This window comes from Rattus rattus, chromosome 10 (genome assembly GCF_011064425.1).
Source record: "Rattus rattus isolate New Zealand chromosome 10, Rrattus_CSIRO_v1, whole genome shotgun sequence".
Lineage (NCBI taxonomy): Eukaryota > Metazoa > Chordata > Mammalia > Rodentia > Muridae > Rattus > Rattus rattus.
The window spans coordinates 12811433-12836984 of NC_046163.1; the positions used below are offsets into that span (position 1 = coordinate 12811433).

General features: G+C 50.0%; 1 protein-coding gene across 4 annotated transcripts in view; it reads right to left on the bottom strand.

Moving 5' to 3' along the window:
* Steap3 (STEAP3 metalloreductase) overlaps nucleotides 1–25552 on the bottom strand; it is a 39704-nt gene that overhangs the window by 7053 nt on the left and 7099 nt on the right. For 3 of the 4 annotated variants that reach the window (XM_032915301.1, XM_032915302.1, XM_032915300.1), the window contains exons 2-4: nucleotides 9313–9812; nucleotides 7015–7542; nucleotides 737–901 (exon numbers count right to left, since the gene is read on the bottom strand). In XM_032915301.1, the coding sequence (XP_032771192.1) occupies nucleotides 737–901; nucleotides 7015–7542; nucleotides 9313–9804 (1185 nt within the window). In that variant the 5' untranslated portion in view covers nucleotides 9805–9812. The remainder of the gene's footprint in view (nucleotides 1–736; nucleotides 902–7014; nucleotides 7543–9312; nucleotides 9813–25552) is intronic. The other variant, XM_032915303.1, reaches the window with a different exon arrangement.

Sequence of the window (25552 nt, forward strand, 5' to 3'; positions counted from 1 at the left end):
ATAATCTATTGGAGTACTATCATGTCTGTGTGTCCATCTGTCTGTCTGCCCATCACCATCAATTCACACATGCACTCATTCGTCTATCACCCATTCATACACGTATACCAACGTGAGTCCACTTACTGTCTATCTCATCTATCTCTGTCTATCTGCCTAGTTATCTATCATCTGTCTGTCTGTGTACGTACGTACCTACCTACCTATCTCCCCATCTATCTATCTATCTATCTATCTATCTATCTATCTATCTATCTATCTATCTATCTATCTACCATTGAGATTGAAGTATGAGCCTTTCACACGCTTGGCAGGTACTCTACTGGTAAGCACCATTTAGGAAACCCTGTTTGATCCCATCACACAGCAGGTCTCACACTTAGCTCCCACCTTCCCCACAGGAGGACAGAGCACAAATTGAGCTGAGGGTGTGAGCTGGCAGAGTTTCCAAGCCACGTCCCAGCTCACTGCTTCCTATGTACACCAGGATTCTGCAATGACTGTATGGGAGCACCGTGTCCCCTGAGTAGGTTCAGCCCAGGTTCGCGATCTGTCCTCCACTCTTGTCAGAGCCTCTACGTGACAGAGTCAGAAAGATTAACTTGTCCTGAGCAAGATGGAGCAAGACAGGAGGCTGGGGGACCCTGCAAGGTGGGAAGTTCTCAGCTCATGACCCAGTGCTCTGCTAATGACCAGGGCCAAGCTGCAGCTGGCTCTCAAGGGGAATCTGCTTTACCTGCACAAAGCTGAACTCCTTCCAGTTGAGTGAGTTTGCAATGGAAGGGAGCGAGGTGACCGCCAGCAGTGACAGCATGCCCAGAGCCAGCACACCCAGGGACAGGTATATCTCCATCCGCCAGACTTCTTCCTCAACCCAGAGGCGGCTCTTGTTGGCCAGGACCTGACAAGAGGAAAACCATGACTGCTGTAGCCAAGGCTGGCACCCTAGAACACGTGTGACTAAGCACCAAAGGACAGGAGAGCCACAGTTAGGTTCACGCTCTGCTGGATGGCTAACGTGTGCGAGGCACATGAAAGCCGTTCACCGTGGCCGCAGAGAAGGCTCAGCGGTTACAAGCATTCGCTGCTCTTGGGGAGGAGCCAGGTTTGGTTCTCAGCACCCAAGTCAGGCAGCTCGCTACCACCTACAACTTCCACTCCAGGGGCTCTGACCCGCCGCCCCCTTTGTTCTTCACGTGCACTTGCACTCATGTGCACATACTCATATACACACATACACAAGTAAATAAAAATAAATCTAAGCAGGGCGGTGGCAGTGCAGGTCTTCAGTCCCAGCTCTTGGAAGGCAGAGGCAGGCGGAGCTCTGTGACTTCGAGGCCAATCTGGTCTACAGAGTGAGTCTCAAGGCAGCCAGGACAGAGAGACAATAAACAAACAAACAAGCAAATAACCAATCTTTTAAAAGTTAGTAATCTCTGGAATACTCCTTAAGATAGAGAGCAATGTGTGCCCATTGTAGGGATCAAAGAAACAAGACAAAGGCCGTGTTGCTTTCTCAAGTCATGGCTCCCTTCCTGGCTGCTGGCCAACCATAAGGGTCACCCCGGGTAGGAGATCAGAGAGATTGACAGGATATACGGACCCTCAGCTGGGCCTGGTGGTCCGTGCCTATAATCCCAGCACTTGATATGCTGAATCGGGAGGATCATCAGTTCAAACCTAGCCTGGCCTACACATTGAGACTTTGACTCATATTTCAAACCCCACCAACCAAAGACATATTTGCTCCCTAAGTGCAGCCGTACCCCATTGTCTGCCAGCACCCATGGTTCAGGACAGTGGAAAGGTACTGTTTCCAGGCTGCATCCCTCTCCTTGGACCCACAGCTCTGCCTGCTGCCTCTCCTCCCAGCCTGTTTTAACCTGCTTCATTACTGGCTTGTGCTCAGGGCACAGTGACACTCAACGACATCCCCTCCCTGCCGCTGTCTCCAAACTCAAAACCCTCAGACCTCCTCCTTCCCACGTGTCCTTCTCTCTGAGGCACATAGTCAACCGTTGCCAGGTAACGGACTGACATCCCTTCGCCAGTTAGTTCAGCAAGCACTCAGGAAGTCCCTACTGTGTGCTAAGCATTAATGTTCAGCAAGCACTCAGGAAGTCCCTACTGTGTGCTGAGCCCCAGCTGCAAAGAACGGGAATGAACACCTTCTAAGTGGTGTCTCCCCTGAGCTGCAGCAACTCAGGTACTTCAGGAATGTCCTGCCAACCCTGAGGTCTCCCTCCTCAGCCCCTGGCACTCCCTGACCCAGCGCCCGATGGGGAAGAACTTAGATCAAGGTCCTTCCATTAGGACTGTCGCCATGGCTCACCTCAAACTGAATACTGGTGCTTTAATCTGCCATCGGAAAAGCAATAAAGCCTTTCCCCGAGAACAGAGCACTGAGCAGGCTGCCTCTCCTAACAGAGTGAGTCAGGTGTGTGTGTGTGTGTGTGACTACTTCAGTAGGGGAAAAAAAAACAAAACTCACATAAGCCCGTTACTGGCATAAAATATTAAAAACGAATCCAGGGGCTAAGCAAAAATGGCTGCAAAGCTTAGAAGCTAAATAAACCAAGAGAATGCCATCCCTGGCCTCTCTGCCTGGAGAGTGTAACCTGATGATGGCCTGGTTTCTTTGTTTTTTTTTTTTTTTTTTTTTTTTTTTGAGACAGGGTCTCATGTAGCTCAGGCTGGCCTCCAACTCACAGTGTAGCCAAGGATGACCTGGAACTCTGACCTCCTGCCTCCACTTTCCAAGCAAGTGCCATGGCCTGAAGCTCGCACCACACTGCCAGGTTGTAAGTGGTGCTGGGTGGAACCCGGGGCTTTGAGCGCAGTAAGCAAGCACTCCGCCCACTGAGCCGCACCACCAGTTCCCCCACTCCTCCACCCCCACTCCCCACTCTGTGTTATTTTGGGGTAGGCTTCTTCATATTGTTATCTGAAAACCACCAAAGGACCAGCTGGGAGACCTGCTTCTCTCCTGGCCGCTAGCCGTATGGGGCTTTGAAACACCATCTCTGGACCTGATTTTCTTGAGCCGACAGAGCCAAACAAGCCGGAATTTTGCCGGTAATCTCGATGTGGTAAAATCAGCCGGAGCAGCATTTGCTAGTGGGGAGAGACTGACCTGACCTTGCAGAGGGCACAGGTTCATGCTGTAGCAGCCCCCAGACAAGACTGACTCATGGCTGGTGGTGGCTAAGTGAGTCATCGCCACGTGGTCTGCTGTTCACTCATTACTCATCCGCTGGCTGAGCTCAGGTGGTTAATATCACAAGTCCGGCTTTGTATAACTGCAGTGTAGTCAACAGTGGCTTGCGAAACTGGCGGCCCCACCCCCTGCTCTGAAGTGATGAGCCGGGAAGTGCAGGGAACACGCCTGAGGGTCTGAGTGTTACTGAACGTGGAACTTGGCAAGTCGGCCAGGCTGCTGGTCAGAGAGCACAGGGATCTGTCTCTGAGGAGTTTCCTGTGCCTGTGTTCAGGCCCTACAGCAGCCAGTGTGAGCAGCGACCACAGGGAGGCCCTGTCTGAGGGAACCAGCAGCAGACAGAGTGACTGCTTCCAGTGGATAAGGCTTCAGGGACTGAATATAACATTCCCCAACAGAGTCCACGCCCGGGACCCAAAGGTGCAGCCGATCAGTGGCTCACCGGCCTAAACACATCCGGGTTGAATCAGCTCCTCACCGCTAGGCTTTGGTATGCGAAACCCCAACCTTGCTATGAGAGTCACCTCAGACAGGCTCCATCAGCCTTGGAGAATTTGGCAAAACAGCTGAAACCCCTTTTTAGGGGGTCAGACCATGTCCTGTAAGGGTGAGACCAATTTACCATCTGGACCGTGAAGTTGGCATGAGGGCAACAGTGGGTTAATACAACATCAAGGAGGATTGGGCCAGGCAGAGAATCGAGAGAATGGCATAAATTAAGAGGGAGGGGAGGAGGCTCAAGTCAATTTCATAAAGACCTGGGTCGGATCACTTGAACCTATGTAAAAAAAAAAAATAAATCTGGACATGACACATGCTTGTCACCCCAGCACTGGGAAAGCAGAGACACGTGGAGCCCTTAGTCTCCCTGGCCAGACAGCTTAATCCACTTAGCAAGTTTCAGGCAAGGGAGAGACCTTGTCTCAAAAAACAAAACGAGCTGGGGATTTAGCTCAGTGATAGAGCGCTTACCTAGGAAGCGCAAGGCCCTGGGTTCGGTCCCCAGCTCCAAAAAAAAAGAACAAAAAAAAAAAAAAAAAAAAAAAAACGAATTTCCCCAAACAGCAAGAACAACACCCAACACGGAGGGGTAGGGCGGGGACAGAACTTTGGTAAGGGGAGAGAGAGGAGAAAAGAGAAGAACCAAGATGGAGGGAAGCAGAGAAGGACAACCCAGATATGTGTGGCCTTAAATGGCCACAGGTAGTTATGAATATTTCTTAAGGGATGGATTTTTTTATAGGTCAATTTATCTTATGTAGGAGGGCGGTTTATATCATTATCAATTGGTTGTGTTTATTGTGCGAATGTTTTGTGGAGTGTAAATTTACTGAGATAAGTCTGATTGCTAAATTACAAACTTACTGAGTCTTGATTTTAACGGGTTGCTGGGAGTTGATACTATAACCATTAGGACGCTGGGAATGTGGGTAGAGTTTGGAGGCAGAGAGCCAGAGCGGCGGCCACCGCTGAGATGAATTTACCCCGCTAATGCCATATGGCTCCACGATGCCGGCTATTGAGGGTTTGTGGATATTTTTAATATTTACTGCAACAGGGTTGCCTAAGGGTTGACAACCGTGGTGGTTTGAATATGCTTGCCTATGGGAGGTGGCACTATCAGGAGGTGTGGCCTTGTTGGATGGGTGTGGCCTTGTTAGAGGAGGTTCATCACTGTGGGGGTGGGCTTTGAAGGCCCCTAGTGCTTGAGCTCTGCCTCCCGTGGACAGTCCTCTCCTGGCTGCCTTCATATCATGATGTAGAACTCTCAGTTTCTCCTCCATTATCATGCCTGCCTGCACCCTGCCATGTTTCTGACCATGATGAACCTGTAAACCAGCCCCAAGTAAATGTTGTCCTTTAAAAAAGTAACCTTGGTCATGGTGTCTCTTCACTGCAATAAAACCCAAACTAAGACAACAGCCTAGGCTCTGTCTCCACGTGCACAGGGACACAGTTATGTGCACACATATGCATGTGCACAGACACACAGTTATGTGCACACATATGCATGTGCATAGGCACACAGTTATGTGCACACATATGCATGTGCACAGACACACAGTTATGTGCACACATATGCATGTGCATAGGCACACAGTTATGTGCACACACATACACAGAGAACAGAAATTAGGCAGTTGGGACTGGGGGCAGTGGTTTCCTTTGTGCACTGGGAGCAGGTTGACTTTTCCTTCTTCCTCTCTAGCTGGACACAAGCTGACCTGGCAGAGAAGGCTGAACACCCAGGGCTTCAGCCCCTGCACCCACCATCTCCAGAGCAGGACACTCCGTCTGAAGCCCATTCAGTATACAGGGTCCCCACACCAGATGGTAGAGGTGTGTAAGCTCAACTACCTTAGGAAGCTGAGGCTGTAGGATTACAACTTCTGGACTTCAGAGTCCAGAGGATTCTGGTATCTTCAAGGATACCCCAAGCAACTTAGTGAGACCCCATCTCAATATTTTAAAAAGAATACCAAAACAAAGCAAAAGGAGGTTGGGATGTAACTCAGTGGTAGAGTACTTGTTTAGCTTATGGGAGATCCTGGATTTTATCCCTAGCATGATAAAACAACCATAAAACAACAACAACAACAACAGCAACAGCAACAACAGCAGGATGAACAACGGCAACGGTACAGAGCCATTAACACTAAGAAAGTTAATGAAAACCATTAACACTAAGAAAGACAAGGACTCACACATCAGGACCCCAGGACAAGAACCCCAGGACAAAAGAGGTTGGTACTTGTATTGATTGCTCTATTTGTATTGATTAGTTACACTATTTCATTATTTTGTTTTTAAGACAGGGTCCCATGTAGCTCAGGCTAGCCTCCAACTCAGTAAGTAGCCAAGGATAGCCTTCAACTTCTGATTCTCCTGCCTCCACCTCCTGAGTGCTGCTCTTACAAGCATTCACCGCCATCTCCAGTTTATGTGGGACTCAAAGCAGGGCTTCACACTCACGCAGGCACTGTCCTGGCTGAGTCACGCACCCCCTCCCAATCCAGTCTAGGTTCTAACCAGCGATGGAGGATGAGTCTGGTGCTCTGGCCTTCAGGTCTCTGTGCCATTGCATAATGACTGAAACCTCTTTCACTCATACCTGTGGCAACAGAGCCTTATAGAGCAAGTGCCTGGTGAATAAATGAATGAATGAATGAATGACTCAAATTCTAAGATCATTTACTCAGCTGTTAATTTGGTTCGTTTTTCTGCGGAAAGTAATATGGGCACCAGCATGGCTCTTGTCTAGAATGGCCAGTTCCGGTTCCCAACACTGCTGTGTGTCTTCAGTCTAATTACATAACCTCTCAGTGCCTTGGTTTTTCTCATCTGTAAAGATCAGTATAGAAGAGCACTTGCCTTAAGGAATGAATGGGGAAGGGGACAGAGGAATCCACCACGGGGTTGTGCAGCTCTTCTAGTGTGGCTGGAGCACAGTGAGCTCCTTTGGAAGAACTCGTGACTATTATTTTTTTCCCTTCTCAGTTACATATGCACACACACGCGCACACACACACACACACACACGCACACACAAACACACACACAAACACACACACATGCACACACAAACACACAAACACAAACACACACACATGCACACACAAATATGCATGCACACACACACACAAACACGCATGCACACGCACACACGCATGCACACACATTCATGTACACGTGTGTGCACTGATCTGGCCTTGCCTTGTTTAAGTCTGTGTGAGCGAGGACAGACACACTGGTTCCCAGCCAGCTCCCAGGGACATCAGGGGGTGGGGGAGTTGTACCTGCTTCACAGCCAGGTTGACCAGATCATAGCGGTTGGAGCGGCGCAGCGGCAGGCAGAAGCTGTAGAGAGCGTGCAGCATGGCGAAGAAGAAGCTGAGTAGCCCGATCTGCTTGCGGTGCTGCAGCCAGTGGTCCAGCCAGTCTGGGAAGCGCTGGTACTTGGTTCCCCTCCTCAGCTGAAGGGCAGCTGCCAGCACACCAGGCAGGTAAACCAGGGACAGCAGCACGTAAGCCACACAGGGTAGCGTGGTGTTGACCACAGACAGGGGCATCTTGTAGAACTTGTTCTCATCTTTCCGGATGTATGGCTGTAGAACGTCCCGGATGAAGTTGTAGGCATAGAAGCACACAAAGAGCCCCAGGGCCAGGAGGGTGGGCACCTTCCAGGATGGAAGGAGGCGCAGGGGTATGGCCTCTACCTCCCTCGCTGAGGCCAGGGATCCCATGTCCAGTGGGGTGAAACCCATGGCACGCGCCATCTCTGAGACGGTGTGCTTGGCTTCCAGCTGGTCACCGCAGATGAGCACCTGTAGGAGAGAAGGGGACAGTTGTCCCGAGTCACAGGTGTGGGCGAGGCTATGGTGACCACCAGGGTCGCACTCCTCAGTGAAGTGAAGAAACTGAGGCACAGAGGGACAGGTACCGGTTCCTGTGAGTGGAAGTTTAAGATGGGTCTGATGTTCCACCCATGGATGTCCCCAGAGTCCCTGTGGCCTCCCCTCGAGACTCACTGCTGGAAGAGACAAAGCTCTCCTGTGAGTGTCCTGCTGGCTCAACGGCATTGCTGTCATGCTAGATGGTCAGGCAGGCAGGCCCTGTCACCTCTGGGCAGCTGCTTCTGAGGGCTAAGTGCTAAGTGACCGCATCTTACATGTGGCCCCTGAATGTGTAGCAGCAGCTGCAGACGCATCCTTCAGTGCAGAGGTGTTCGCTATGAGGCTATCCCTTGGTTCCCCAGAGACCTCAGTCCCCAGCACTGCCTGCAATCTCAGCCGGTAAGTCCACTATGCTTCCTGAGCTCCAGTGGAAGTCACATTGGTGTCCTCAGGTCCCCAAGAACCCTGAGGGCCCTTGGTGACACAGCTGAGGTCCACCTAGTCTCAAATATTACCTGGGCAACTAGTCATCTACGTAGGATTATCAGTCTCCTGAACAGTCTGCAGGTCAGTACTATGACACCCATTTTTCAGATGAACAGACTGAGGTCTCAGAGCCTTGGGGTTTTGTTGTTGTTGTTGTTGGTGGTGGTGGTGGTGGTGTTTGTTTTTTGTTTTTTGTTTTTTTCTTTTTTCAGATTGTCTTCTCTACTTCCTGAGCCTGAGTCTAAGGGCATCTGAGGGTCTTAGATGTTTCAAGCAAATCTTCTTGCCCTGTCCCCTCCAAGCCCTCTGTCCTAGTCAACGTTAACTGTCAACATGGCCATTAAGTCACCTGAGGAGAGCCTCTATTTAGGAAATGTCCAGATCAGATTGTCCTGTGGGTATGTCTAGGGGGGAAATGCCTTGTTAATTGATGCAGGAGGGCGGAGCCCACCATGGGCGGCACCTTTCCTAGGTCCACAGGTCCTGAGCTGTTGTAAGAAAGCATGCTAACCATGAGCCTGAATGAACCAGCAAACAGCATTCCTCTGTGCTTTCTGCTGCCCTTCCTTGGCTGTGAGTGAGTTCTCTGCACAGAGGTGATGCTGGATGGAATGGCAGACAGGCCTGGGTCCTTACCCGACTTACTACGAGGACGGACTGGGACCTGTAAGCTGAAAGAAGCCTTTGCCTGCTAAGTTGCTTTCAGATGGAATGTTTCATCACAGCAACAGAAAGGAAATGAGAATAAGTTCTCTCATTCTATCCCCCTTTCTCTATATCCCACTGAACCTGAATCTCTCTGTTAGACTGATTGGCTACCAAGCTCCAGGGGCCCCTGTCTCTGCCCCCTCCACCCCCACCTCCCTAAGGCTGGAGTTACAGCCACTACATCCAGTTTCTATGTGGATGCTAGGGAGCTAAACTTGGGTTCTACTGGTTGCCTAGCATGTATTTTGCCCACTGTGTCCAGACCCAAAATATCTCCTTGACTTCCAAGTCAATAGTTATCATCTCTCCCTCCTGACTCTGAGGAAACCCAGTTCCCACCTCAAAAAAATTCATGGATCCCATCCTACTTATATAGTAGGGTTCAAATTCCAACTCACCAGCTCTGGGCTAAGATCATTAATGTCTCCAAGCTTCATCTTCCTGCTGCGTAAGAAAGGATTTTTAGGTTGGCGTGAGGGATGCTGGCTGCCATTCCCTGGTACCTACCTGCCTGTTCCCATCCCTTGGGCCAGCCTGTAGGGCCCATGCAGAGATGACGTTGAAGGCCTTGACCACAGTGCAGGCAGGGAAGAGGGAGGCCAGGTACTCAGCATTCGACTGGTGGTGCTGAAGACGCTCCTTCTCAGTGGGGTTGCTTACATCCACTAGGATCTTGCCAGCCAACTGGTCAGCAAGACTGCACAGTGAGGAGTAGTGCTCCCGGAACATGGCCACAAAGATGACCTCTGGAGAGCTCACGGCCTCCTCCTGGAAAGTCACTTGGGCTAAGGAGGGGAAGAGGCCAGCAGTGCGTTTGGGGTTACGGCTTCCCACCACCACACTGAAGCCAGAGCCCACCAGGCGTGTGGCCAGGGACCGGGCAAAATCCCCGCTGCCCAGGATGCCCACTTTGGGAGCCTCCTTGGGGACCTCAGCCAGACTGCCATCACTGTCCACCAGGCGGCGACTGATGAGCGGTTTGTCCATCTCCCCGGACATCACAGTGCCTGTAAGAGAATGCAGAGACTGGGTCACTGGAGGGCTCCCAGGGTAACTGGCCCTCTACTTCCCAACTTGTGTCAAAAAGGCTGATTAGGCCTTCATCCAGCACCCAGCAGTGAGAATTCCACTTACAAACACAGGGACTAGGGGAACAAGAGCAGCCCCTACCCAGATGAGGGCACGTGCACAGTATGTGGGACTCCTACCCGCTGATGAAGGCTGGGAAGACAGAAGACGAAGACTGGGAAAATGGCTTTGGAGGTAAAGCCACTGAGCACACAAGGACCAGAGTTTGGATCCCCAGCACCCACATAAGTGCCTGATGGGTATGAACTCAGGATCAGAGAGAGAGGGGGGATCTCTGGAGTAAGCTGATTAGTTAGACCGACAGTTGTATTGGGGATCTTTGGGTTCACCTTGAGACCCTGCCACATTGAATACGGTGGAGAACAACAGGCTTGTGCATGCGTACCACACACAGACACATGGGGGGATAAGTCAAGATGACTTGAGAGGATATAGGAAAGGAGAAGGAAATCTGGGCGAAGCCCCTCACCAGCTGAGAAGCAGGAATTCCAGCACAATGCACATCCGTCAATGCAAGCACAGACCATACTTGTTTTCTATGGAGAGGATTGTCAAAGCAAGGACCTGGGATGGGCGGCGGCTCAGTAGAGACAGCGCTCGACACACAAATGTATGAGGATCTAGGTTGGGATCTCCAGAATCCATGAACAAAAGCCAGGGGCGGTCGCATGTGCCTGTCTGTGCAGTCAGGCGGGGGGACCGCAGGCCTGCCAGTCTAGCTGAATTGGTTTCAGGTCCCAGTGAGAGATGCTGTCTCAAAAATAAGGTAGAGAGTGGCTGGGAAAGACATGTGATATTGCACTGGCACACACACACACACACACACACACACACACACACACACACACACAGAGAGAGAGAGAGAGAGAGAGAGAGAGAGAGAGAGAGAGAGAGAGAGAGACCTTATGAGCAATAAGTGGAACAGGACAGGAGGAGGGCTGGGCACATCTACACTCGCATGTGTCTTTAGTAAGCACTGGCTGCAGAAGCCCGCTCTCCATCGATGTCAGGCCCTAGGAATTAGAGAATCGGGCCACAGGGGAGTCAGGAGCAAGCTGGCAATGGAGACGCTCTGTCCAGCCGCCTGGAACCGGGGGCATCCTGCCTGCCTCTGCAAGGCTTCCAGACACATTTGCTACCATCTGTGTGGCCCCAGAAGCCTGGATGGACAGAAGTGTCTACTCTCAAACTGCTGAGGCAGGAGAGTGGGGCAGACGATAAGGCTGCAGAAGGTTTGTGCAAAACCTTACGGAATTAGCATATAAAAGCTGGCAAAGAAAGCTTGAGAACCCTGTGCCTCGGCTTTAAGTCAGGGCATTTAGTGTAGGTGCAGGTGTTTGTGTACTGATCACTCAGTGTGTGTGTGTGTGTGTGTGTGTGTGTGTGTGTGTGTGTGTGTGTGTGTGTGTACGAGTCTGGATTTGTTGTTTTCCTTCCCATACACTATGCTAGCTGGCCCACGAGCTTCTGTCTTCCCTTCCCGTCTCCCTGTAGGAATGCTGGGATTACAGATGCTTACTTACCATATCCAGCTTTTTCGTAGGTTCTAAGGATTTGAACTCAGATCCTCATGGTTGCACGGCAATTGCTTTTTACCCACTAAAGCATTTCCCCAGCCCCTGCATTCACACCCAAGGACAAGGCGTATCACTGGTCTAAAGGCCAAGGGGTGCAGAAGTCACCGCTGCCTGTGTGTTTGGTGGAGGTTAAGAGTTTGAGTCTGGCCTCTAGCCCTGCCTGAGATCTATTTATAGACTGAAAGCACAGAGGGAGAGAATATCCAATTGCGGCTGTTGGGCCTAGGTCTGTAGCCTGCCTACTCACCTCCCAGCCAAGCTACAGACAAAAGAGCACTGAGCCTGGGGTGATCCTGTCCCCTCTGGGTACCTATTAGGCTGCTTGTCCCTCTTACTTCCCAGCAGAGCCAAAATACAGGCTGCAATTCTGGCTCTGATGGACAGCCAACCTGCCAGCTCCTGCCAGCTCCTGCCAGCTCCTGCCAGCTCCTGCCAGCTCCAGGCAGCCCCTGGGTACGTAGGAATGAGGATAGTCATGTAGACAATAGCCCTAGCCTTTTCTCAGGAGTTGGGACAGTCCTTCAGATTCTAAGCAATCGGGGATGGCCTCCAGGAATCCTCGGGGTGCAGTTATCCTTCCAAGTTACAATACACACCAGAAGAAAAAGCAGATTCTCACCCAGAACCCAGGATCACGCCCAGCCTCCGGGGATGACCCTGGGTTATCTTTGGGTGTGTGTCCACATTCTAAGTCCAGGGCTTTGCACATCCTAAGGCTCGAATTCATTCAAGCTACATCCTCTGCCCACTTACTTAGGTTTTATCCTTCACGCTGGGGTAAGGGGATGCTGTAGGAGAGTCTTATGCTGTGGGTGGGGTGAGGAGAGGGTGTGTACATCGCCATAGGTCAGAGAACAACCTCGACATTGGTCCTCGCCAGCCGCCTTTTCTGAGGTGTTGCCGTGTGCAGCAGGCTTGGTGGCCTCCGAGCTGTCATTTCAGCCACTCATCTTGCCGTGGGAACACCGGGATTACACACACACACACACACACACACACACACACACACACACACACACACACACACATCTCTGGCTTTTATGTAGGTTCTGGGACTCTGAACTCAGTTCTCCATGCTGACACTCTAAGCTCTCTATCTGCTGAACCATCTCCCATTTTATCTTGTTTTAATTTTAAGAAAGGGTCTTAAGTAGCACAGGCTGTCCTCATTTTGTAGCTGAGGATGACTTATAACTCCTAATCCTCCTGCCTCTAATTCCTAAGTGCTGGGATTACAACTGTGCGCCATCACACTTGGTTTATGCAGTGATGGAGATTGAACCAATGATCCCTCATCCGAGTCAGGCAAGCACTGTATCAGACATCCACGGCCACATCTCCCAGAACCCGTGTTTGATAGGATATTTTTATCCATCCTCGGCCTTTATGGTCAGGACTGTGTCGAAGGTATCTGCCTCTGACAGTCCCTGCCTAGACCCAGGTCCTGCTAACCTGCTGCTCACAAGTCCCTCGTGTCCACCAACACACGAGTAAAATGCTGACCCACAAGAACACGAGAGGACCTTGATCTCGCCAGCCCAGAAATCAGAAGCTGACACACTGCGCAGATATGGAAAATGGTCGGGCCCCTGTGGAAGGAGGTCTGTCAGACGGGTCCTCAGAAAGTAAAGCAGAGAGTTTCTCACTGCCCCAGCCATTCTGCTCCGGGGATAAATGAAAACACGCCCATATGAAAGCACATATTAACGGTACTCATACTAGCGAAACGCGGGAATAACTCAAATGCCTATCTGTTAAACGAACAGAGGCTGTCCCTGGAGTACTGCTCAACTGTAAAGAGGAGCTATGCACTAATACCTGCTCCAACCTGATGGCCACAGAATGCTTGCTGTGGGAGCGCATGCCTACAATCCAAGCACTCGAAAGGCTTAAGCAGAAGAACTTTGAGTTCAAAGCCAGCCTGGGCTACTTGCTAAGACCTGGGTCAAACAAACCATCGAAAGCAATTGCTTTGGAGTCAGGCAGTGAGTGGGAAGAGCCATGCATCCTCTGGCTCCTTCAGTGGGAAGACGCCACAGGTCAGCAGGTCTGCAGATAGAAATCGGATTGGTGGTTGCAGGCAGAGGAGGCCAGTGGGAAGACGCCACAGATCAGCAGATCTGCAGATAGAAATCGGATTGGTGGTTGCAGGCAGAGGAGGCGGGGCTTCGGGGAAAGTGGGGAGTGAGCTCGCCAGCACAGGGTTTCTCTTCATGGTGACACGGATATTACAAAAATTGATTGTGGCGACAGCCACACAATTGAATATAGGCAAAAAAAAAGAAAAAAAAAAGAACATATGCAAATATGCAAATTGGGCATATGCAAAATATTTGCCGGAGTGGTGGCTCCGTGTTTTAGAGCATGCACTGTTTGGAAGGCTATAAGTTTGGTTCCTAGCACCCATAGTCCACGGCTCACAACCTGTAACTTCAGCTCCAAGAGCACCTGATGCCTCAGACCTGTACAGGCGCCGCACTGATATGCATGCACACAAACACAGACACTTAATTAAAAATAAAAATAAAAAAACAAATAGTTTGTTTTGCAAGATATCATGCATGCCTTGTTCAGCATATATGGAGGCCCGGGTTTAATCTAAGCATCACACACACTCGGTTTGTTTTTGTTTTTACAGAAGCTGGGCTTCCAAGGACTATTATTTCTGTAACTGAAGAGTAAACATGCTTCAGGGTTGAGCCTGGATTCTGTGACTCGCTTGACTCTGCACCCCTAGGCTGCTTCCCTGTTTTCTACATAGTGGAGCCCTCCAAGCCCCACGACCTGCAGAGAAGCCAAGCTTATGCAACAGCCACTGTTAACTGTTGGAGGGGAGCCGGGCCCTGGGGCTTGTTTCTACCTCTGCTGGCTCCGTCAATGGATAGATCTGTGTGTGAGTGATGAGGTCTGGGGTTACGTTAGGACAGTCGTGCTCCAGTTGGGAGGGACCACTCGCTCTTCACCGAAAGGTCTGCGGCTTAAATAAGGACATGCAGCTGGATAGGGCACACAGCTGCAAATCTTCCCGGAGGTGTGCTGCCTCTCATTCCTCCCGCTGCTGTGTATCCGGTTTGTCCCCTCTGAAGCTCACACTGAGATGTAGTCAGCTTGCAGAGGAGCGGCATTTAAGGGGGGGGGGGGCTTAGAGAAGTTGCAGGGGATGCTCAGTTAACGAAGGCCCTAAGTCTGATACCCAGCGCTCATGTAGAAAAGCCAGGCATGGTGCTGCTCACTTGTAACCCACAGCTGGGGAGGAGGATCTCTGGACTCCCTGGAGCACCTAACATAGCCACATCAGTAAGTCCCAGGCCAGTGAGACAGATATGGGGACCCGATGAGATGGCTCAGTCGTGTTAGATCTCAGGTAGTCTCTATGTCCAGAAATGACCTCAGGATGGACTCTAGAAGGATTTGTGACACTTAGATAAAAAAGCCAGCATTCCGTAGGAACTTGTAAACAGGTTCATGTTCTCCTAACAGGAGACATTCCCTTGCCTCTGGCAGGAACACGTGGCTCTCCATTGACATATACCTGTGACTGCATATCAAAACCCACGATGGCCTCTAGGTTCCCTCAGTCCCTAACCACAAGTACCCACTATACATTCCAAAGCTCCCATGCTAGCCTCCTGGCCTTTCTCACCTCCTCCCTGCCCTAAACTCTAGGGCCCCACTGCTCACGGGCCTCCTTCCCCGGGCTACTCATCCTCCTTATAAACCAAATGGTTTTCCTGCCCTGTGCTCTCTCGCAGACAGCCCTGGCCATGGCCAATCTGATTCTTTCTCTGCTCTGAACTCCTCCAGATGCCTCTGCATATTATCTCTCTTATTGACAACAAAACCTTCCCCTACAGTCCCAAAGACACCAAACAAGAAGGAAGGCCCACTCGAGGAAGCTTGAATCTCACTTAGAAGGGGGAATAAAATAGTCATAGGTGGCAGATGGAGGGAGGGAGCTGGGAGGAGGGGAGATGGGGAAAGGAATGGGGGGTGGGGGTTCAGGATCAGATGTCGGGAAGGGCAGGAGAGATGGTTATGAAAATTAATGGAAATCTGAAGTGATGGGGGTGGGAGGTGGAGGGCATCTCCAGGATGAGACGACCTGGGATAAAGGAGGCGCCCAAGAATCAATGGGGGTGGCCTTAGCTATGACTCACAACACCGGAGATATGGAACCTGAAGAGGCCACCTCCTGTAGTCAGGCAGGAGCCCCAGTGAAGCGATAGAGGCACCAACCCACCCACAAAGCTTTCAACCCAAAATTTACCCTGTCTACAAGAAATGCAGACATGGAGGATGGAGCAGAGACTGAAGGAACGGCCAACCAATAACCGGCCCAACTTGAGACCCACCCCATGGGCAAGCACCAATCCCGACACTTAATGATACTCAGTTGTGCTTGCAGATAGGAGCATGCTGTCCTCTGAGACGCTCCGCCCAGCAGCTGATTCATACAAATACAGACACCCACAGCCTTGGGGACTTATAGAAGAACAGAGGAAGGATTGCAGGCCGAAGGGGATAGGAACTCCACAGGAAGACCGACAGAGTCAATTAACCTGAACCCTTGGGGCTGTAAGAGACTGAACCACCAACCAAAGAACATACACAGGCTGGACCTAGGTCTCCCCAAAACATGTATAGTAAACGTGCAGCATGGTCTCCATGTGGGTCCTGAACCACTGGAGTGGGGGCTATCCCAAAAGTTGTTGCCTATCTGTGGGAAATCTTCTTCTGGCTGGACTGCCGGTGGGAGAAGAAGGGCCTAGGCTCACAGAGACTTGAAGTGCCAGGGTGAGAGGCCCACAGGAGAAGGGGAAAGGGAATGGGGGAAGGATTATGGAAGCTCACTTCATCTCAACCCAGCCTCTTCCCTTCAAGGGGCCATGGTACTTCACAGTAAAGGCTCAGCTCCGTGTGGTGCTGGCTGGCCATTAAAGAAATGCACTACAACGTCTAGTCTTTAGGATTCTTAAATTTACTATCTTCACCTCACTCCTCTGTGTAGGGCTTAAAAAAAAACAAACAACGACAAAACCCTCCATTTTGCCTCTTGTAAAGCAGAAATAGATTTCCAGATCAATATAGCACACTTTCCAAATATGTTCTCTGAGATAATGGCCTGAAGGTACGCATGCATTTCACCCCAAGCCAGCTTAATGGGGTGAGGAGTAGGGTGGGGCATGGCTGAGTCAGTAGAGAGCTCGCAAGGAGCCCTGGGTTTGACCCTCTGCCCCCTGCATTCGGTAAACTAGAAGTGGCGGTGCACGGGTGCACGCCTGTAATCCCAGAGGCAAGAGGACCAGGACCGTGAGGTCATCCTCACCTACACAGTAAGTGTGAGGTCAGCCTGGGTTACGAGACCCTGTCTAAAAGAAAATGGAGACAACCCAAAGGAAGCAGAGGCTGGGAGGAAGTGGTGCCTGGGGTGATGGCAGTAGGAAGATGGGCAGGACACCAGTTGGTTTAGAAGTGGGGCCTGGGGGGTTGCCAGCAACAGTCCTTAAGCCATGGCAGCCCCAGGCCACCCTTTCTGCCAGGATCCCCAGCTCCCAAATCAAACCCACAGCTGCTACGCCTGTGCCTCCCTGGCCCTGGAGGGCAACCTCGGCTCTGCTGTGCAGTATTTCCCCCACCTCTGCCTGGCTCCTCCCCAGCCGCCAAGCTCCTCCAAGGCAGGAACTCGGGACTGTTTGGTTTGGGGACTCCAGCATTTAGTGCAGTCCAGACACAGGAACTTCAGTGAAGTAACATTGGCATCTGCTGAAGCTGCAGAACCTGCTGCAGAGTTCCTGAAATTCCAGGGGTCACACTCTGTGCCACTGTGGTAGGCAGGGCCACTAGAGCTGGGGAAGGGCTGGGGAGTTCCCACTAAAGTACCGGCTAGGGCACTCAGTTCCTTTTCTGTTGCTGATTACTTTGACTTTACCATTCCACATCACATTCCATTACAGACAGAAGTCTGCACAAGGCAAGAGGAGCCTAAGCATAGGCCATAGAGGAACACTGCTTCCTGTTGCTCCTCCCCTGCTTTCTAGCACCCAGGAGCACCAGCCCAAGGGTGACACTGTCCCCAGTGGGGTGGACTTTTCCAGACCAATCAAGACCGTGGCCCACTCACTTGCCCACAGGCCAACTTGATGGAAGCATCTTCTCAATTGAGGCTTTCTCTTCCAAAAGGACTCTAGCTTGTGCCAAGTTGACCTAAGACTATTGAATAGACCTAGCACCCATGAAAACCACATATACCAGGTAAGATAATCCCAGCACTCTGAAGGTGGAGGCAGGGGGATCTCAGAAGTTCAAGTTCCCTGCCTTGGAGAAGCCTACTCAAATCTCCCTTCAGAGTGTTTGTTTAACTTTACCAAATAAACTTCTGCTTAAGCTGTCTTTTGACTGAATTCTTCCTTTCAAGAACCGGTGCTGTCAGGACTTTTGACAGGATCTAGAATCACTTAGGAGACAGACCTCTGGGTATGTGCAAAGGAGTTTGTAGATTAGACTGAAGGGGGATGACCCACCCTAAATGTGAAGGTCCAGGCACACGGGTTAGGCCCGGAATCAATTAAAAGAAAATGGGGTGTGCACCAGCACTCACATTTCTCTGCTTCCTCACCAGCTGCCTCACGCTCCTGCTACTGTGCCCTTCCTGCTCTGATGGACCGTGCACCCTCAGACTGTGAGCCAACGCAAGCCCTTCTCCCTGAAGTTGCTGTCTTCCCTTAGGTGTTTGTTGAGACAGTGAGCGAGGTCACTAATAACCATCCATATCAGGAGTAAGGAGAGGGAGTGGGGGATGAGGTGGTATTTCAGCCAAATCAAACCCAACGGCAGGTAAGTCACCAGGCCCACAGCAGGCTTGGGGACAAGTGTGAGGAGTGTGATATTGCAAAGTCACAAAATCTGGAAGACCAGGAGGTTAACACACAGCCTGGCTGGGAGGACGTTCTCGAAGGACTGAGCACTTTGGCTGAGGAGCACAGATGCCCACCTTTCATCCTTTCAGTTTCCCTTCTTCAACTGAGCAGTGAAAGTCAGAACGGCTGCTCTTCAGGGCCGCTCAGTTCAACTCACGGCCATTAGACTCAGCACGAGGGTCAGTGCTGGATAGGAGAGAGGAGAGGGAAGCCCTGCTGTCAACACCAAGGTTGAGGCCTGAGACAACCCCTGCATCTTCTAATTTTCCTTACACAGCATCATTAACACAGTAATTCATGTGCAGAGCGCCCCACTCAGTCCTGCCATGCCTCCTCAGAGGAATCCCCTCAGATAGTCTTTGAATCCTCACTGTGTGCGCAGGGGAAGCAAGACACCAGGCCCAAGAGATTTTAGGAGATGGGCTGACTCTACGATACAGCTGGAAGCAGAAACAAAACAAAACGAAAAAAAAACCCAAAACAAAAAACCTCTCTGTATTAGTTTCTTTTCTTGTTTCTGTGATAAAATATCCTGACAAAAGAAACTTACAGGAGGATTTATTATGGCTTACGGTTCAGGGGTACAGTCCACCATAGCATGGTAGGGGTGGTGGTAGCAAGAGAGGAGAGTGGTCACATGGCACCCACAGTCAGGAGAGAGAGGATTGCTGGTGCCCAGTCCACTTTCTCCTTTTTTTAGGACTGGATCTTCCCATCTTAATTAACAGAATCTAGCTCCTCAGAGGTAGGCCCAGAGGCTAAGATAATATCATAGGTATGTCCAGAGTCTTGTCTTGTAGGTGATTCTACACCCTATCAAGTTCATAGTCCGTATTCCACCATCACAGACTTCAATGAGAGCCTAGCCAGGCACCAGGAGAGCCAGGGAGGGCCAGCTTAGCTGTGGACAGAGAACTACAGGAGGTGGGCTGTGAGTCAGCTCTCAGATGGCTGTTCTGGTCAGGTTGGAGGTCATGGAAAAACCACACCTGAGCCTAGATCCTCAGCACCCGAAGTGAGGTAGCCCGTTGTTTCCTGGGAGACTGGAGCTGCAGAGCCTGGAGCCCGTGCATCCTGAAAGCCGAGGCTGCCCTCCTCTTGCCATGGGCAGGGAGTTGAAGAATCAGAAAACAGAACAAAACAAAAAAGTTTGGCCCAGCCTTACTCCTGGGCTGGGAAGTGTGGGGGTACAGAAAAGGCAGAGGTAGCCAAGATACACCAAGACAGCTCCAGGCCTTCCTCCTGGGACTCAAGCTTGATGACATCACTTCCTCCCGCTCTGTCTAGTTAGGAGTTTCTTTTCCAGAAAGCCTTTGGAGGAACCTCTCTCTGCCTGCCACTTCCTCTGGACTCTTAAGGACACTGAACTTGGTCTCCACACCCTCACCAGCTGTTCGGGAGGACCAGATCATAGAGCTGCTCCCCTTGGTCTCTGTGACTTGCTCTGCCCACTTCACCCATTGGCTCACTTGACATTCCCTGAGTGAGGCAGAGGTTACCTTTAACTCATACATGCGTCTCCATCACTCGGCCGAGAGCCTGGCATCCAGTAGGTGCTCAATTACTATTTGTTTGAATAATGTAACTTCTGGTTTCCTGCCAAGGTCAGGGTGTGCTTGTGTGTCTTAGCTGTTCTCCTAGAACCTAGCTGGGGCCCTGCATCCCATTGGCGACGAGATAACATAAGTCTCAATCTCTCTCCTCTCCTTCCCTCCCTCTCACTCTCCCTCTCTCTCCCATCCCCTCCCTCTCCTCCCCTTCTTCTCTCTCAAGGATCATATTTGGTTTTCTGAATTAATTTTTTTTGCCTGCAAATCTTCCTCCCTCCATCTAACAAAACTCAAGGTCTGTTCTAGTTTGTTTTCTCTTGCTGTAAAGCTCATTGGCTTGGTTCCCCTGCGCCATGGCCCAGGAGGAACCTGGGGTCAGCCTTCTGATTCCTGTGAAAGAGCCTGCTCTGGCATGGCAGGACTTGGGGAGCGGCTCTATGATCTGGTCCTCCCAGGACAGCTTGACACACACACACCTTTAATCTGAGCACGCAGGAGGCAGAGGCAGACAGATCTATTTTGAGTTCTAAGGCTAACCGTGTCTTCATAGTGAGGTCCAGGACAGCCAGGGCAACAACAAACAAACACACAAACAAAGGGGGGAAAATACACTGAGTAAAAGCAGCTTGAGGAGGAAAGAAAGGGGTTCTTTGGTAATACTTTCAGATCATAACCCACCACTGAGGGAAGTCAGGGTAGAAACTTGAGCAGGAGGAGCTCAGGGTAGAAGATGAAGCAGTGCAAACATGTTAGCTAAAACTCTACTTACTCATGGGCTCGTGCCCAGCTAGCTTCGAATAGTTTTTAAATATTTACTTATTTACTTTATATGTATGAGTGTTGAGCCTTCATGTGTGTGTGCCCACCACACGTGTAGAGTGACTACAGAGGCCAGAAGAGGGTATTGGAACCCCTGGACCTGGAGTTATATATAGAATGTCATGAACGGCCATGTTGAAGCTGGGACTCTAACCCGGGTCCTCTGCAAGAGGAGCCAGTGCTCTTAACCACTCTCCAGTCCCCTCAGCTAGCTTTTTCACACAGTTTGGGCTCAGCAGCCTAGCGATGATGTCGCCACCATGGCCTGGGGAATTAATAACCTCTTGATGTGGCGTCAAGAACAGTAAAGATATACCACCGGCCTTGCTGGCTAAAAACAAATTGCTCCTGATGGTCCTTCTGAGCAGATGCTGGGGAGAAGGGTAGCAGAAGATGTGTAGTCTGCTCAAGGACGGAAACCACGTATGGGGGAGCAGCTTTCAGGACTCAGCCATCACCAGACAGTCCGTCTGTCTTCTACACCACACTAAATAGGAGAGTCAAAGGGGAATATGGTAGGAACCTCTACCCTTGCATCTCTCAAGTGCATGACAGTGGCGCTAATGTTCGTAATCCTTCTAAGGATAGTTTTGCGACACTGCTTTTCCAGTGTCCAGTTGAACAGTTGAACACCAGCACCTCCAGCGTTAGGTCTGGCCCAAGGGAAAAGGCAACAACGAAGGTCTTCATACATGCTGGTGCTCCTCTCACCATTTAACGTCTCCCAGCATTAGTGAAGGGCATGTGTGCTGGGCCCTTCCGCTGTGGATGATTAGGTTTAACACAGTGGGTCCTCTCTAGCATTCCAGTTTCCCCAAATCCCCAAATCCCTTCATCAACACCAAGCCAAAGGATATCCAGCTTCTCTGGCTCATTCTCAGTAGGCCTCTTTTTTTTTTTAAATAAATACTTCAGGTAACATATCAAAAAAACTCTTCACGGATTGGTTGATTGATTGATTGGTCGATTGATGGAAATGGTCTATGTAGTCCTATCTAGCCTGAAATTCAGAGATCCACTGCTTCTGCCTCCAGAGCACTAAGGACTAAAGGTGTGAGCGGCCATGTTTGGCAGTTTAACTGTATGCAGCTCCATTTTGTACCTAAAATCTCTGTGCAAGGAGCTCATATACATTAACTCTAGCCAATCTGGTTCTTTCAATCCCTCCGCCATTATCCCACACCCCTCAAATCCATCCCCACACATATTCCGCAGACTTCTGCTTGCACAGATTAGCAAACCCATTAAGTTCTTCACTGGTGTGGCCAGCACACCTCTTCGTTTCCCCTCTAGGGGCCTATTGAGCCTTGAGTCCCATTACACACGTACAGACAATGATTCACGGGACTTAGGGATATCAGCGTTGTCTTGCCCAGCATCTCCTACAGAGAAAGTCTCATTCTACAGACACTGCAAGAGTAATTCCCACAGACTACAGTGAAGAGGGCCATACTGCGGGGGTGGGTGGGGGCACATCCTCCTCGGATGAAGAAGTCTGAAGATTCAACACCTTCAACCTCCTTAGGGTTCTCCCCAACACACGTCTCCATCTTAGGCCACAGGATCACTTTTTCCCCCCTAATCAATATCCTCACTTTAACTGTTGGCCTCCCTCAGGTCTGAGACTTGAATTTCTGTTATAAGTTGGCCAACCTTATAGGAGGGGCTTGGGTTTGACTCTTAGCAACTTAAAATTTATGGCTGCCTGGGAGAAGATCCTTCCAGGGCACACCTAGAAAAACCTTTGCCTGCTGATGTGCATCTGGAGCTGGTTAATTTTATCACTAAGTTCGTATGTTTGTCTCTTTACCCAGAGAGCCTGGAAGTCACCAGCCAACATCACTATTTTCCTTATCTTTCTACAGATGGCCAAAAGTTTTATGAACAGAGTCACTAAACATCATCTCCTCACATGAGATGAATCAGGATGACTTTTAGGTCGACTTACAGGATGTTGTCCAGGTAATCCAACAGTGGCGATCTCATACTAGAGGGGCCAGGAATCCAGGAGTTGCTCAGTGTACTAGTTATGTATCTCAGCAGTTTCAAACTGTCTCTATGGGTCTAGAGGCTCCACTGGGCTTTAGTCTTCAATGGAAACCTAAAGAAGCTGGTTCTAGCATCAGTGGGAAGGGGGGAAGGTATGCTGCTTCAGCAGGAAAAAATTAGCTTGACTACAAGACCGAGGGCAGCAGGCAAAAGCAATTGTTTCCTTCTCTATATCCTTTTATCTGCGCTGCCACCAAAAGGTGGGCCACACACATTTAGGGTAGGTCTTCCTGACTCGTAATCTTATCAAAAAAGTCTCTTTCTCAGCCCAGCCTGGTTTAACAGTGCCATAAACATGTGGGAAGGGATGATGGGAGATTATGGGGCTTCCCATAATCTTAAAGATGTTCACACATCTTTAATTCCAGCACTTAAGAGACAGCCAGGCAGATCACTGTGAGACTGAAGGCAACATAGTGAGTTCTCTGCTAACTAGGGGTACAGGGCTGTCTCAAAAACAAAACAAAAAACCCCACAAAACCAAAGTAAAGCCCCTCACAGCAGTGCCTAGCAACTTTCATAACTATCAGATCCAGTCAAGTTTGCAACTAAGATCAGCAATTAAAAGGCCCAACAGAAAGCCCAGCTGCTGGGGCTAAGGAAATGGCTCAGTCAATAAAGTGGTTGCCTAGAAAATATGAAAAACTTGATCCCCTGCACCCACACACAAATCAGAACTTGGTGGCATGCACTGATCCCAGTGCTGGGAAGGCAGATCCCTGAGTCAGTTGGTGAAGGGGACACCTGATGTCACTCTCTGGCTCCACATGCAACCCCCCAACACACATGTGAACATACATGTTAGTGCAAACACACTTGAGCATACAGACATACATACACACATACAGTCTCAGTACATACATGTGAGCACGCTTACATATAAGGGCACACACACATGTAAGTACACACATATGCATTTTTTACACATATGCATTTTGCACATATTTTTTTTTACGATGAGAAAGAAAGAGAAGCCTCCCAGTTCCTCTTTAAGACAAAAGTTGGCACTTTTGTCCTCTGATCCACTGGGCTCTCTGTTGCAGGTTTGGAACAAGTATACAGTGCCTTGCACCTTCCCTTGGAGTCCTGGGAAGCCCCATAATCTCCCATCATCCCTTCCCACATGTTTATGGCAATGTTAAACCTAACAGCCTTTGATATGAATTTACAACCCTCAGGCAGGTGGAGGAATAATAATGTCTATAAAGTCTTTCTGGGCTGCGAAGATGGCTCAGGGGTAAAGAGCATGCCATGAACATACTAAGACCAGAGTTCAGATCCCCAGCACCCATATAAATGCCAGATAGGAGTGGTAGCCTGCCTGTAATCCCAGAGACGAGACGGGGACAGAGGATCCCAGGTAAGACTAGAAAAATTTGGGAGCAGTTGTTTCCAGTGACAGTCTGCCTCAATCTGTAAAAGATCCAAATTCACAATTCGAAGAACAGTTTCCATTGAATGCTGTTGGTGTTGTACCTCCCTAAAGTTGAAAGATCCTATATCAAGCTATCATTAAATTGGGGATTGCCCACATAGCCCGAATGAAAATTACACCCTTGCAAAAAAGAAGAGATTCCCAGGGACAACGCCTTCTCCCCCTTTCTGCCACATGACTTCCCCAAGTAGTAATCCAAGGTTTCCTTGGGGGCATGAGGCTACTGAGGAAAGCAGCAAGAACACCCCAGCACTCTGTAAGTGCCTGGTCCTTATACAACCCAAATCCCCAGGGTCAAATGAGACGAGATTAGAAGACAAGACCAGATGTCACCATGCAGCAATCTATGACCTTGGGTGTGTTGGGAAGATGCTTCTACTTTACACATCACATGAAGGCTCGGACAGGTAAAGGGACTTTCTCCTGGACCCAGAGCTGGCTCTGCCTTCATCTAGTCTCCGCATTCAACTGATGCCTTGGGTGGTAGGGTGGAGGCTATGTGGGTGCTACAGATGTCACCCAGTCAGCATCAGGTTCTATATTCATGTCTGTTTCCTTCCTGTGTCCTTTATCTTCTTTCTGAGCTGCTGGGAACAATTTCCCAGTCATTCTTCCTGCTGCTCCTTTAGAGTGGGGCTGTCCTCCATCCTGGGTCTTGAGTGAGGGTTCACTCAGACCCAGGCCCTTGTTCCTTCCTTGGCTCAGGGACCACAGTCTCTCTCCTTGCCCAATCCCTACATCTAACTCCCAAGATCAGGGGAGAGAAGAGTGGCAGATCTGGAGATGCAGGCCAATTGGTAGAGAGCTTACGGAGCACACAGGAAGCCCTGGGTTTGATCCCCAGAACCATACAAACTAATGGCTTGTAGTGTTTGCTATTTCCACATTTGGGTGGTAGAGGCAGGAGGATGAGAAGTTCCAAATTGTCCTTGGTTACATGATGAGGTTGAGACCAGCTTGGGCTATAGGAGGCTCTGCCCCAAACAAAACAAAAACTAATGACAGTCAAATGTCTTAAGTGGCACACTTTGGTTTCCTCTGTGGCCATCTTTCCTATCAGATGGACTCGTACAAACGTTTTGCTGTTATGTTTCTTGTAATTCTGCCTGGGATTGTTATTTAGACATCATAAAAATCATTATTTTTTTTAAGGAAGGCAGTTTTGTGCCCACTGAAGAGAAAACAAAGGTCATGCACATAAGCCAGGCCACACACACTTGTGCACACAAGCCTGATCTGACAGAAAACAACATTTTCTCCCCACATCACTTTGCAGAATAAAAGCAAATGAATAATTGATGGAGCTTTTAC